This window comes from Danio rerio, chromosome 17, assembly GCF_049306965.1.
Source record: "Danio rerio strain Tuebingen ecotype United States chromosome 17, GRCz12tu, whole genome shotgun sequence".
Classification (NCBI taxonomy): domain Eukaryota; kingdom Metazoa; phylum Chordata; class Actinopteri; order Cypriniformes; family Danionidae; genus Danio; species Danio rerio.
Window position 1 is genome coordinate 16,270,539 of NC_133192.1, and position 15,838 is coordinate 16,286,376.

The 15,838-nt window shown below is 34.0% G+C and overlaps 1 protein-coding gene across 4 annotated transcripts; it reads right to left on the bottom strand.

Moving 5' to 3' along the window:
* Window positions 1-3,021: 3,021 nt before the first annotated feature.
* Window positions 3,022-14,515, bottom strand: ero1a (endoplasmic reticulum oxidoreductase 1 alpha). 4 transcript variants are annotated; one of them, NM_200350.2, is made up of 16 exons: window positions 14,057-14,315; window positions 12,729-12,848; window positions 12,564-12,647; window positions 12,445-12,483; window positions 12,296-12,372; window positions 9,802-9,875; window positions 9,545-9,665; window positions 8,586-8,632; window positions 8,442-8,450; window positions 8,336-8,362; window positions 8,164-8,256; window positions 7,837-8,083; window positions 6,784-6,853; window positions 6,605-6,691; window positions 4,557-4,693; window positions 3,107-3,468 (listed from the first exon to the last, which is right to left on the bottom strand). In NM_200350.2, the coding sequence occupies exons 1-16, from the start codon at window positions 14,144-14,146 to the stop codon at window positions 3,405-3,407; spliced, it is 1,386 nt and encodes a 461-aa protein (NP_956644.2). In that variant the 5' UTR covers window positions 14,147-14,315; the 3' UTR covers window positions 3,107-3,404. The 4 variants fall into 4 exon arrangements, 3 of the variants coding, with proteins under 3 accessions (XP_073783152.1, XP_068070440.1, NP_956644.2); XR_012392661.1 differs by lacking the exons at window positions 8,336-8,362; window positions 8,442-8,450 and adding an exon at window positions 5,663-5,865 and having other exon boundaries at window positions 3,022-3,468; window positions 8,164-8,276; window positions 8,582-8,632; window positions 14,057-14,515; XM_073927051.1 differs by lacking the exon at window positions 8,442-8,450 and having other exon boundaries at window positions 3,022-3,468; window positions 14,057-14,515.
* Window positions 14,516-15,838: the final 1,323 nt, after the last annotated feature.

Genomic DNA, 15,838 nt, shown 5'->3' on the forward strand with positions numbered 1-15,838 from the left:
CCACTGGTTAAGCGCCCTCTGCTGGTCTTACTAACACCACTTCCAACAGCAACCTAGTTTTCCCATGTGGTCTCCCATCCAGGGAGTAAGGTGAAGCTGCAGGCCCGGAGACTAGAGATGCGCGGATGGCGGTTACAGCCGCGGATAAACCGCGGATCGGGCGGATGACGTGACGAAAAATAATATTTTAATTATATTCGGGCGGGTGGTGGGCGGTTGTACTGTTTTTGTACACATAGCTGGCGCACCAACGTAAAAGCCTAGGACTGACTTCACAGAATGAGAGGAGGAATCGGATACACTAATTCTGGATGAAGTACAGAAGTCTTCATCTACAAACTTCCGTATAGACTGATCAGCAGAGGAAAATCTACTTTCCTTTTGGGAGAAACAAGGCAGTCATTCCCACGTCTACAGCACCTTGCCAAGAGAATTCTATGCATTCCAGCAACAAGTGCTGTGAGCGAGCGCTCCTTCAGTGCAGCAGGGCGCATTAGAGGCCAGGCGCTCTCGTCTGAATGTTGAAATGATGTGTCAGAATGCGTTTTCTAGGCTACAATAATAATAAAAAAAATTGTACAGTACAGTGCGTTTAATTTAGGCTATTTATTTATTTTTGTCCCTGTGCGCCAATTGGAGACGAATTTCACTGCTGATATTCTGAGTGCTTTATAGGGGTGCTTCTCATTTCTTATTTGTGTATCCTCGTTTCCTTTCCTTGCTTTCTTTCCTCGTCTTTCCACCCCTATAGGATGCGAGGGAAGGACGCAAGGAAAAGACTCAAGGACCGACTGAGGAATCGAATCAAGTGAAAAGACACGTCCTCGTATTGTTTAGCGTCACTTCAAAGCGTCAATTAATGCTGGATTTGACTTGCACGTTTGGATTAACTGCATGTCATTAAAGTCATTCTCTTTTTTCTAATAATCAATAAAGAAACATTCATTTAATAATAAAAAGGAATAAGCCATTCAAATAAAGAGCTCAGTCAGCAGATGGCGGGCGGGTGCGGTTTTAAAATTTGGTCAAAAATGTTAGTGCGGATGGATGGCGGACGGATGATGAGTTTTGTGATGCGGTTGCGGATGAAATAATAGCCCATCCGCGCATCTCTACCGGAGACCCAACTGCACGCTCAGACCTGCTCGCACAGACCTGCACTTCCAGACCTATCATTTTCTCAGACAGTGCCACCTGCTGTTGGGTTGGGTTAAGCGGCAAGGTAGGGAGACCCAACTGCTAGCAAGTAGCAACTGCAGACACGCCAGTATAAGGTTATTGATTATTAAAGCGATTCCTGAAAACAACCAGGTTTAATGGCATAAATCAATGTGGCGTAAAATATTACATTAACAAAAAATTATTTCAGTGTTTGATTTGATCAAAATTAGTGCCAAAAGATAGCATTATTTTATGATATTTACAGCTTGTTTTTATTTTCGGTGTTATTTTAAAATTCTGGGACAGTTTTCTAGCAGTGTTTTCTGGTAAAATAAAAAACAAAGTAAAAATGTTAAAATAAAATATATAATATATAAGGCAAATATTATTTGAAAGAAATTTTAGTGCCATGTAGGTCTACAGTACATTGGTATTATCTATCTGAAAGTGCTACCAAAGACAATAACAGTTTATCAATTATTAATAAGTTCTGTAATGATTACAAATAAGTTTTTTTGGAAATCAAAATATCTGCATAGGATTTCCAATATGAGCTCTCTTAGATTAAAGCAATAATAATTTGCTTGTGACTTTTTTTTTTTTTTTTTTTTTCCCCCAGATTGATTTTACTATTCAAAAAGGGAGGTCTGGTCTCTGCCAACACTAATACAGTGCACCAAATGCTGCAGATATTTCCACTGTTTTTGCTCGAGAAATGGAAAAATCTACCCAACAACAATGTAAAGCATTTATTTTATTTGATGTTATTTTCTAATTAAAAACTTATTATGAATCCAATCATTATTTTTTCAGCATTTTCCTCTGCATTGTTTACAGCTTGATGACTTGTAGGACCTCATGAAAAAGTACACAAAAATAAAGTTTGTTGTGAGAAAACTACCTAGAGTACTATAATTTATTGTAAATGAAGAGATTTATTGTGTATGAAGATAATGTTCATTCCCTCAACTCAATACGAAACGGTGATAAATGATAAAAAACAAATGTCTGAAAATGTTGAATTCTATCTATTTACAAATACAATTAATATAAATACAACATAATTGTATTAAATCAAAATGTAGTATGTTTTATAATAATATAATAATGTATTCAATCATAGCGTAATAGTTTATAGTAGAAAAATAGTTTAAGTTACAATTTATAAGCAGCTGAATTCAGGTTAGTCGATCTTTCAACCAGCAGGTGGCACTGTGAAGGTCTGGAAGTGCAGGTCTAGCCGTCTGAGCGTGCGGTTGGGTCTCCGGGCCTGCAGCTTCATTATGTTGCATCCAGGTACTGACTCAGCCCTGCTTAGCTTCAGTGAGTCTTGGGCTGCTTTGTGATATGGCTGTTGTTAATTAAGTTAGATTGTTTTTACAAATTTAAGTGGAATGAAAATAAAAGAATTAAGTTGTCCACAAAAAAAAGTTGATTCAGCTCATTATATGCAGTTTAAACCATGAGCAAAACTATATTTTTGGAGTGTATATCCTCGCTATTTTTATTACATTTCGTTATGATGTTTACAGTAAAACAATGTTTTAATTTCAGAAGCGTTAAGAACATAAAGGGATTAGTTCACTCCAAACTGAAAATTCTGTTAATTATTATTCACCCTCTTGTTATTTCAATCTTCTGGACTCTCTGGTTTGTTGTTGTCTTTTATAGATGGTCAGAGAACTTATGGATTTCATCTACAATATCTTAAATTGTGTTACGAAGATGATCAAAGGTCATGAGGGTCAATCAATTAATAACAGAATTTCCATTTTGGGGAAACTAACTCTATAAAAACATTATTTAAATTTAATTAGTTAGTTTGCTCACAAAAGTGAACAAAAAAATACGACAATTTCATCAGCACATTTTACTGCCATTTGTTTGTTCTCAAAATGGTAATTTCCAAAAAACATTCATACTTAAACCATATACAAATGCCACCTTTACTGCAAAATACACTTTATTCCTCTTGAAAACCAGTTCAAGTATGTTCACGTATTAGCCTATTTTTACAGTCATCTCTTCAATATGTCAAATGCATTTTCATATTAGACACTTAATAATGCAAATTGGCTTAAGTGCTCGATGTAGGGCATAATAGTGCAGTGCAATTCAACAACAATTCATATAAAGCATCTTTCTGAATACAGTCACCTACTGTATATAACCAAACATGGGAAATGTCATGTGTTTGTGCATGTCAGTCTGGACTGTGGCTCTCTCCTGAAACATTTTTACAGTCACTGTTTGAGTTTCGACAACAACGATCTGAAGTTCTTCAACTCTCTGACACTTGTGGAGATTCTGAAAGAAACAAAAAAAGGACACATAAAAAAGACATAATCTAGCTTTTTTCTGCAAGTCACTGCTGTCGGGGGAACTTACAGTCAATAGGGTATATGCCGAGCTAGTGCTGTTCCCATGCTGATACACTTCTGGTGACCTGTTATTGTAAACTTTTTTCCATTTTATACGGTTCCTTGTACAGCATCGATGTTGTAATGTCATTAAAATACATTCAGTTAAATAAACTTTAGCATTTATTTAGTTGCTCAAGCGTAAAACGAGACAAAAAGCTGTTTACTCGCACGCACCCGTCAGAATCGGCAGGCTTACGCTGAAGCTCCATTGAATATACTGGGGTAAAATAAATGCTCATATTATAAAGATATGGCGGGGGAAATGTAATTTAATGCAGTGCTTCTTGTACAATCTGAGACCCACTTTAAATCAGATATCACTCAGCTAGTGGAGATCGCTAATTTTTAAAGAAAACAGACCTTAAACGCACCGGATTTTGCATTGGCATTCAATTCGCCGGAAGCGCTTAACCCAGGTTACTGGCATATTAAAAGTCCTATTAGCATGCTTCGGCATATACCCCATAGAACTGAGATCAAATTAAATTACAAGGACGTGCTACAAACAATACATAGAGATAGCGAGAGGTAAGTTTAGTTTTGTGTTTTATATTTATCCATCATGAAAATCATATTTCTCTTGATATTTTAACAAAGTATCACAAGCATATCTGCACTGAAAAAAAAAAAACGATTCACTTGGATTTACTAAATGTTTTTAAGGTAAGTGGTTGCAAACTATTTATAAGTTCTGAATTTAAATAAACAAGTCAAGCTGAACACATTACTAATGTAATTTGTTTGGTTAAGTTCAGCACATACAGTATTAACTGTTTCCAACCACTTACCTTAAAATCAACTTCATTTAGATTTTCTCTTTCTCAGTTATGAAAAATGTTTTTAACCATAAGTTTGTTTTTGTTTACTAAAAAATCTAACTCAATCAAATAGAGTAAAATCAAGCATTCAGAAGCTCTGCAATATATACATAAAAAAAAGAAAAGAGATATTCACAGATTTTTCATGACGTACCTTCCGAAAGCGTTGAACAAAGACACAATTTCCTGCCGACTGAGCTGAAATGATGGATTGGTGTTGCTTGTGTTGGGCATGGCCTCTATTTGCCTTTCTGAAAACAGGATTTTCAGTGCTGTTCCCAGGCCTTGGGTCTATGAGAGACATTCAGTGAGCTTCACATATCTACACTAATAACATTGTCAGTCACTGTCTTTACTATTTATTTATTTTTAAAAGTGCTGGGGTCCGTTCTTCGTACCTCGCTTAAATGATCTAAGATTATTTGGCAGATCCTGGATCTTTTAATCTTGATAACTGATCTCTCGCTAATTTGGTTCTTCAAACAAGTTCGCGAATTAGATTAGAATGTCTGGATAAACTGATCTGAGATCGGTGCGTGTGTTGTGAAGGACTGATCTATCGATCCTCGAAATCATGATCAGCAATGCAATGATTGGCTGACGGCAAAGCAGCGTAATGACATCATCTGATTAATATTCAATTATCCATGTGAGCAAAATTACATCAAATTAGCAGTAAACGGTTTGTTTAATATGACACGCAAGAACTTTCCACATTTGTTGTGAGCTGCAGGCTTTACACTTTCATTTGTCAAGACAAGAGTATTCATCATGCATTTCAATGCAAATCAATGTATTTAGTTCTACATTTAGAAAAGATTTTCTTTATAATAGTAGCCGTTTTTTAATCGGTGTAAAGAATAACTGGTTGTTTACAAAAGCATTTTCATATTGGTAAAGGCGTCTGCAACTTTTGTGAAGCATCAATCACTGGCATATTAACTATCAAAACATGTTTATGACTGCATAAATGTATTATTGCTTTAAAAAAAAGTCACATATTGTGCATTTCTATTATACACAATTTGTACTAAGCGATCTAAAAAGTTCATACCAATAAGTTTTCTCTTTGCACCACCAGATGGCAGTCTTTGTTCATTTCGGGGGTGAAGATTGCATACGTTTTATTAATATGTATAACTTTATTTATTTTATTAATGACTTTAACTTTATATATATATAGTTAAAAAATATGTACCATTTTCCCAAGTGTATATAACTACTACTGTAAGAAAATATCAGAATTCGGAACATACTTACTGTATTATCTTTGCTTGAACTGAGCCGATCTAATCCTGTTTATATGAATTGAACCTGCTCCCGATCAGGTTTGACCTAGCAGAACTGTTGCCATGACAACAACTCTCGGATCAGCTTTGAAGAACGAAACGATCCTGGATCATGTCAAATCGTCAATATCCAAATCCAGCTAACTGAGTAATCCACGTACGAAGAACGGACCCCTGGGCAAAAAAAAAAAAAAATCATGATTAATGGTATTCAAAATAAAAGTTTGTTATGGTGTGTGAATGATTGTGCATACGCATGCATATATTTGAGAAATTATTTATATTGAAATATAAAATGAATATGATTCAATTTATATATCAATTTGAATATCTGTGTAGCAAAATTGTGTGGTATAGTTTTGTTTCTATGGATTATATATACATAACTACAGTTAAAGTCAGAATTATTAAGCCCCCGTTTAGTTTTTTTCCCCCCAATTTCTGTTTAACGGAGAGAATTATGATGACAGTAAATAATATTTGACTAGATATTTTTCAAGACACTTCAGTGCAGCTTAAAGTGACATTTAAAGGCTTAACTAGGTTAATTAGGCAGATTAGGGTAATTGGGCAAGTTATTGTATAATGATGGTTTGTTCTGTAGACTATCGAAAAAACATAGCTTAAAGGGGCTAATCATTTTGACCTTAATTAGTTTTTGAAAAAATTAAAACTGCTTTTATTCTAGTCAAAACAAAAAATAAGACTTTCTCCGGAAGAAAAAAAAATATTATCAGACATACTGTGAACATTTCCTTACTCATTTGGAGAAATATTAAAAAAATATTAAAAAATATATATATTAAAAAAAGAAAAATCAATCTGACTTCAACTGTGTGTAACAATATGTATCATGTCAAAACAGACTTTTATTTTGCATGCAGTGAATGGCAGTTAAACACTTTTATATTACCTGCAGTTTTCCCCAAAGTCTGCATTTAAAGCATTCGACACAGTCCATGATGCGCGAGATGTTCTTGAAGGTGAGCTTAAAGTCTTCCTATGGTCAGGGAACACGATATGATGCATTTCACTTCTTTGAATATGTGTGGTTCTGTAACATTAATGTACATTTGGAAAAGACAAACTTACCTTCAGTTTCATGGCTTCCTTGTTATTTCCAGCAAATAGAGCAGTCTCGTCAAAATGCAATGGAAAAGACCTGCAAATAAATATTAATATTATTATAATGCTGAAATTCATTACATGACTTCACTATACTGGGTATCACACATTCCGAATTGTTGTAAATGATTTAAAGGGATAATTCAACCAAAATTTTAAATTCTGTCACCCTTTACTTGTCACAAACCTGTTCAAGTTTTTTCATTCTCTTAAATCCAAATGAAGATTCAATTGATCTTTATTTCTCCAGCGCTTTTACAATGTAGATTGTGTAAAAGCAGCTTAACATAGAAGATAATAGTAAATTGAAACCATGTCAGTCTAGTTTTCAGAGTTAAAGTTCAGTTTAGTTCGATTCAGTCGGGTTTAATTTTCACTGCTGAGAGTCCAAACACTGAAGAGCAAATCTATCGATGCACAGCTCTACAAGTCCCAATTCAATCAAGCCAGTGGCAAGGAACAAAACTTCACCAATTGACGAAATGAGGGAAAGAAAAAAAAAAAAGATATTTTGAAGAATGTTGGAAACCTGTAACCATTGACATCCATAGTAGGAAAAACAAATACCAACATTCTTCAAAATATCTTCTTTTTTTCTGTAGCAACAAACAAAGCTAAGTAAAGGATGAGAAAATCCATGACAAATTTTATTTCTGAGTGAACTATCATCCCTTTAACAGTTGCTTAGCACCTCATTAAAGTAATACTTGGCGAGTATATGAAACATTTAATAGTCAAATGTAAAATAAATTTCAAATGTTAATGTCAAAATGAATTAAATGTCCAAAAAAGTCTGAAAACACAATATAATTTAGTGCCATTTTGTAAAGTTACATTAATGTGTAATCTAATGTGTGACAAAACATATTTTCCCCAAAAAAGATCAGTCATTATCAACAAAATATAAGCATTTCAAAATATACATTTTACAAAAGTTAACCAGTACAAATATTAGCTAAATAAGATCTAAAATGTGATGATTTCTATTCTAATCATCCAATGGTCTTGCAGTGCTCTTACTTGGCCACATGGAGGAGCTCTAGCAGCAGTTTCTTGTTCTGGTCATCTTGTGTGTCCTGGCCGGTGTACAGCTGGAAGGTTGAGCGCTCGAAATAAGGGAGGATTTTGGCCAGAGCCCGCAGCTCAATGAGGTACAGAAAGTAGAGGTTACGAAGCCTCTTTGGGCCCTCGCCTTTGGTCAGATCTTCATCAAACCTCTGCTGGAACTCAGAGACGTTGTGTCCCCACTTCATTTCAAACCAATTCTCTGATCAATCGAAGCAAATTCAACTATTAAACATTCTGAACAAGCTGACAGAAAAGATGAAAGTTGTAATAAAAGCTAACCATCTAGTAGGTATCTGGCGCTCAGGTGTATGTTAATACTGGCGTGCAGTCCTGAGATCAGCCTGAAGAAAGCTCGTTTTTCCACACACAGTCCTGGGGAAACAATGCAAAGACTGTCAAGTAAATCATACAGTTTTATATTATGAAATAAAACACTTATGGAGTCACTCACCCTCAAGCCAGCGGTAAAACCCCTGCCCTTTAATAATAATGATAATAATTAAAAGACAGAATATCAATTTCTAGCCAATCAAATCATTTGGAAAGCGAAATATTACCATCATCTCCTAAAGTAAAGGAAAAGAAAGAGAGAGAGGTGATTATTAGGGTTATGGTTCATAAGCATGACTTATATGACTGAACTGAATATAAATGTGATTCAAATTGAGAAATTTTCTAAGTAAAAAGTAGTAAATGCTCACCACTGTTTGATGCCAAAGGATTTAGAGGCCGATTAACTGAATATGGTCTGAAAAATAACAGAATAAATGTTATGGATAGCAGTTTTTATAACAGTCAGTGATAATTCATACAAATTTTGAAGTCGTAATTAAGGTGCAGATTATAGGTGGATTTTAATCCAGGCTGGTTTTACAGCCTTTCCAGCCTTCTTAGCTGATCAGGTTGGGAGATGACCAGCTAAAACCAGCTTGACCAGCCTAGCTAGGCTGGGAGTCCAGCCAAAACCAGCCATGTCCAGCTCAAACCAGGCTGGTCAAGCTGGTTTTAGCTGGTCATTTTTCAGCCTGACCAGCTAAGACCAGGCTGGAAATGGCTAGAAACCAGCCTGGAAATGGCCAAACCCCCTCTAAAACCAGGCTGGTCAACCAGCTAAAACCAGCCAACCAGCCTAGGCTGGTTTAAGCTGGATTTTTCAGCAATTTATTTAATTTTTATGGCAACAGTACCTCCAGCAGTGGACCCTCCACATCAAATTCTACTGGTCAGCCCACGGTTCAGGAAACATTTGAAAAACTAATCTCTTATGCACCAACATACAAGCATGCTACCAGGACAGAGCAGTGGCTTATGTATATCCAAATAAAAGAAAGATATCAAAAGATGCCTATTCAACATGTAAAGAAATCAGTGTTTTTGAAACTAAATGAAGACAGCAGAGGTCAGTGATTTATCTGAATGATTTAGCCTGACATGTTTACTGTTCCAAAATATTGTTTATTGTTTATAAATGTTTCTTAAAATAAAATATAGTGTGTTCAAAGGGGAAAAAAAGTTTTTAGTTATTTTTTACCCAGACATTTAAAAAGAATATGTTTTAGAGGAGTAATCCCAATACCATAAATTGACCGTGATATTTTTTTCAAGGGTTATCATACTATCAGAGTCTTATACCGGCCCATGCCTACGTGTGACTCCTTACTTGAAGCAGTTCTCCTCATATATGCTGTTCCAGATCCGCCAGGCCTCGGCTCCTATATAACCAGTAAAACGCTCTGGGTTGAGCAGAAGGTCAACATACTGTGATTCAGGAGAGTCCTCATCTACAGAAAGAGAAAATCTATGATGCATGAATAAAGTCTGCAGCTCTTTGCAGGTCAATGTGCACTTGCTAATTATCAGACACTTCCAATTAAAAGCAAAGCAAGTGACTGATCTAAAACTTAAACTATTGATTACCGTCCAACATGCAGAAGCGATCAGATTCATCGTCGTATTTCTTCCACTCCTGAAGAGCCTGACGTGTCTCATCACTACGAGAGAAAACAAACAAGGATAAGTAAAACATTTCTAGTATTCTTGACAAAAATGTGATATGTCCAGTGTTGGGGGTAACAAATTACAAGTAACGCAAGTTATGTGATAATAATTAAGTAATAATATTTAAGTTGTAATAATATTTACCTTTTTCATTCATCCATTCATTTTTTTTGCTTCAGCTTAGTCCCTTTATTCATCTGAAGTCACCATAGTGGAAGGAACCGCCAACTTATCCAGCATATGTTTTACACAGCGGATACCCTTCCAACTGCAACCCAGTACTGGGGAAACATCCATACACACTCATACACTACAGACAATTTTATTCATTCATTTTCTGTTTGGCTTAGTCCTTTTATTAATCAGCAGTCGCCACTGTGGAATAAACCGGCAACTTATCCAGCATATGTTTTACTCAGCGGATGCCCTTCGAGCTGCAACCCAGTACTGGGAAACACCAATACACACTTGTTTACACACAAACACTACGACCACTTTTGTTTATTCAATTCAGCTATAGCACATGTCTTTTGGACTGTGGGGGAAACATGGGAAGAACATGCAAACTCCACACATCCTTCATGCTGTGAGGCGACAGTGCTAACCACTGAGCCATCGTGCCGCCCTTAAGTTCCTTTTTAAAAAATTAAATTAGTTAACTAAAAAAAAACATTAATGTAGTCACGTTGAATCAGGCACTTAATGTGAGAATTTGCTCTCCAGAAACCAAGATGGCAGGCCAGAGCTTTATATTTCTGCATTAGAAGTGTCCTCATTACTCTGAACACATTCAAGAAATGGAAAAGGGTCTCAATAGCTGCATTTCCATCCACCTGGACATTTTGGAATTTCACATAAAAAAAAACCTTGGATGGAAACTCCAAGATACATTTAAAAATGCACATAACACAATTATGAGTAGGGTAAACTTTGGAACGCATTAACTGAATAAATTCCAGGATGCGCATCAAAAAAAGTCATGTGATGCTTTAACAGATTACGTATAACAAAAATGGTGGAAAGTGACAGGTGTGTTTGGGTGGGCGATGAGTAGGGCCAGACAGAATCTGCAGACATCTTTTGCTATTTCTGCGCAGGATTTTGTGCACAATTTGCAGATTTATGTGGAATTATTTTTGGAGTATCATAACTAAAAACTTAATATATGAAATGAAAAATAACACCTGCAAATTCAATTAGATCCACTTATTTGGTAAACAAAGCAAGTCTCTCATACGTTTCTACTTAAAGACAGAGAATATTATTTTACAAACTTTATTGTAAATTAATCATATTAATATTTTCATATTAGTCAGTAATATTACTGTAGTTCATTTAAAAATGGAATTAATTCAAATTTACACACAACTCCACAAGTAAATAAATGGACTCAATGATAGGTTAAATATCTGCGTAATTGTGCATGCACAGATTTCACATGGGCTGAACATTTTTAAATGTTACATATGAGAAAGAAGTGACGACCATCCTTTATGGAAAACATTAGTGGAACACGCAAATCTTCCAAGAAGTGAAAATGTAACAACTATACAGAATAAAATAGCATTTGGCTACCAATAATACAATTACTATTACTATAATTAATAATTCAAAATACGTAACTAGTTCAAATCTTTTGTTAATATGATTAGATAAAGATACCGTAACCATGAACCTATCACTTTACTTAATTTCTAAAGTGTAAAATTATATTATATAGAAAAGACACGTACAATAGGTGGACCTAGCAATACTTCCATTTTTCTTTTTAAATTTGGTGTCAGATTATCAGGAAGTAACGGTTTTGTTCTCTTGAACTCAATGGAAGGAAACGTTGCTTCATTCCCAAATGTTTCATGCGATATTCCAGTTTTGCGCATAAATTTAATTTGCATTGCTGAATGAAAACATGGCTAATGGACATTGATTTTACTTAACTAATAACACAAAAGTAGCTAACACATTGCTTTAAACCTTCGTTAATATATATATATGGAATGTATAGCTCTGGGGTCAGAAAGTTCTCTGAAGATAACAATGTCCTACATTATTATTTTATGTGTTTAATAATTTTTTTTATGTGGTATAGAAGGTTATGCAGTGCATTGTTAATTACTCCTATATTTAAAAAAAAAAAAAAAAAATATATATATATATATATATATATATATATATATATATATATATATATATATATATATATATATATATATATATAAGAAAAAAAAACTTGCAAGGTCTAAAAGAGATACAGGTAAGAAAATGTAACGTAAAAGGAACGTAATGCATTACTTTCCATAAAAAAGTAACTAAGTAATACAATTAGTTACTTTCTTGGGGAGGAACTCAATATTGTAATGTGTTGCTTTCCCCAACACTGGATATGTCAAGACAAAGTTCAAATGTGTTTTACCTCAGAGAACCATTGACAGCTCCAAGCTTCTCCGCCTTCTCGCATTCCTCAGTATCATGACTAGCCTTTTCTGAATACTGTAGAACAAAAATATTCAACATCCACCTGCACCAACTTAAACGACATACACTCTTTTGACTTTTTAGTACCTTATAACTGCTGGATTTGAGGCCCTCTGGTACTTCATCCTGTATAGAAAGACATAAGGAGCCTATTAGTATTACAAGACGCATAGAAAAATCCAAAATAACAATATAAAAAAGCTCACCGGAGAGCAAGGTTTCACAGCGCAGTATTTGAGTCCACACTGGCTGTGGTCTGTCCAGAATGGGCAGCCGTTGTTTAGATTAACCTACGGTAAGGAGGAGTGTAATATTAAATATTATAGGTGAATGCATAAAGAATTAATAGATATTTTCGGCAATAAAATCACCTTGTAAAACCGGAAGTAGTCAGATGACAGTAGTTTCTGCAGTTTGGGAAAAATGTCCTTGTTGTTGAACTTGTCGATGGTCTCAACATCACAAGCACAATCATCGAGGGTCCCGGTGACCTCGATATAACAAAACCAATCAATTAAAGCAACAGTAAAGTGATCAGGTTTATTTATCAGTCACAGAGCAATCTAAAATTAAAAATACTGTGATGGTATCATCATATGGTGAAGGTTTCAGATGGTAAGACTATACTACTTTGAAACATACTGTAGCAGTCTGGGATGGACTACCCAAAAGTCTCTCTGAGGAGTTGGAGAGGATCTAAAAGCGATGCTGTCTGATAATATGTCTTCCGATTTTAACTTTTCCAACACTAAGTGAAAGACGTGAAGAAGCCACCAAACATACTCTCATTAAAATACTCAATACATCACCGCTGCACTGTTTCCTGCCTAAGGCTCCAATGTTATCCTACCTTCTTCGGCAATACAAGACATTTGCTATACACAGAAGTAAAACTAAACATCTCTTCCTCGTGCTCTAAAATTGTTGTATAACTTTAATTTTTAGTGTCTGATTGTTTTTTAATTATTGTTTTTCTATCATGTTATATATATATATATATATATATATATATATATATATATATATATATATATATATATATATATTAGTATTTTTATTAGTCAAAGATTGATTTGAGTGTGTGTTTGACGCAATCAGGGAATTGTGCTGCAATACCCCGTCCTGTTAATTTTTAAATAAACTAAACTAAATGTGTGGGTTTTGTTTTATTATAATTTTTAATGCCGTATTAATATACAGACAGAAGGGAATACAAAAATGATTCAATATTTGTGCATAGTCACCGACTTGACTTTTCTGGCTACTGATTTTTATTGAAAAACATGATTATTATAGTTATCAAAAGATGTAAAAAATCTTACATTTATTTCAGATTTTACATGCCAACATTGTACTAAAATGACTAAAATGAAAAAAAGAAAATACCATAAAAATAAATGAAACATACCTAAATTAAGCATGAAAACAATAAATACGCATATAATAACATCTTAGTGATACCACAGTAGCACTGTTTTATTTACAGGTTTCCTTTAAACGTTATGAGAACATTTATCTGACAACATATCTGATTGATTACTTTTATTTTGCCTATATTCACCATAATAATCACATGGCAGGTATGCTGCATGACCAAACTATCATAGTTTCACATAGACCAAATATTTCAGCATGATACTGTGGTCATTTAATGCCCTTTATTTGATTTCCAGTGTGACTTCAACGTAGTGATTCTCACCTGGCAGAAACACCTGTGCGCAGCGGATCCTGCTGTCGTCACGTGGACACTAGTGAGAAAAAGCCCCAACAACAGAACGCAGGTTTCCATAATTCGGCATAAATGTGTATTTTCAGCGAATGTTTTCTCCAGCCTTCACTCTGCTGCTTTCTCGTTAACGATGTTTGTGTAATACGCAGTTAAAGTGAATCACACGTCGCTGTAAGACACGTTCACTTCCGATTCATTCATCCGCTACGTGATGTACGTGACTCTGCTGCTGCGATGTGACACAAACAAAACAATGAATAATCGGGTCGGGCGCGCATTCATAAAGCATTTAGTCAGGAAATATGCTTTATTTTACGTCCATATAACTGTCTCTGGGAACCTGCAAGGCTGGAGTGTATCATCAGCTCCTCTATAATCATGCACTCGAGCTGAACCAGGAACTCCTTCCCTTGGAAAAAACTGACGTGGTTGTCCACTAGATGTTGCCAAAGCATTAATTCTGGTGTTTAAGTCTCTCATTTGGGGAAATGCACAGTAAGAAGTTTTCTTTTAGGTTCCTAGGTATGGATGGTTATATTTGGCCAAAAATCATATTTGCTACATTTTCTTTTTGTTTTCCTTTTCTACAGCTGAAACGTTGAAATTATTTATCTTTAGTTTTTGCTGTGTAATCCTGTTAAACAAGTTATCAGTGTAAGTGTAACATATAGCAAGGTGTCACATTCATTCATTTAGCTTTATTTTTTGATATGTTACTGTTTAACTATTTATCAAATTTAACATATATTTTATTATAGTATTGGTTTATTTATTTCCCAGGGATGGGTTGCGACTGGAAGGGCATCTGCTGCGAAAAACGTGCTGGATAAGTTGGTGGTTCATTCCGCTGTGGCGACCCTGGATTAATAAAGGGACTTAAGCTGAAAAGAAAATGAATGAATGAATTGTTTTATTTAATCTATTGGCTATTTTCATGAGTGTGTATTTATTCAAGTAGCTATGTTTAATATATTTTGTTTATTTATTCATTTAATTTGGTATTTTGTCTTCCTGTTGTAATAAATATGCCAAATTCATTCATTTAGCTATGTTTTTTCATATGTTTTTGTTTGGTTATTATTTATTTATCTAATTTAACATGTATTTTATTATAGCATTGGTTTACTTAATCTATTGGGTATTTTCATTGGATTTTATATTTATTAAAACATCTAAATTTCATATATTTGTTTGTTTGTTTATTTATTTATTATTTTTTTTAATGCAGTACATATATTTTTTTCTTCATGTTATAATATTATTTAATGCTATATTTGCCAAAGTTATTTAGGTATTATATGTTATTGATTTGGTTATTATTTAACATATATATTTAGTTGATGCTGTGAAATATTGGGAAATCCTGTTAAACAGGTTATCAGTGTAAGTGTAACATATAGAAACATGTTTTAGGTGTCACATTCACTCATTTAGCAATGCTTTTTTCCAAATGTTTTATTTTAGTTATTATATATTTATCTAATTTAACATGTATAATAATATTGGTTTATTTAATCTATTGGCTATTTTCATATGATTTTATATTTAAGCACCTATATTTCATATATTTTGTTTATTTGTTTATTTAATGCAGTATATATATATATATATATATATATATATATATATATATATATATATATATATATATATATATATATATATATATTTTCTTTCTTCATCTTATAATATTATTTAATGCTATATTTGCCAAAGTTATTTAGGTATTATATGTTATTAATTTGGTTATCA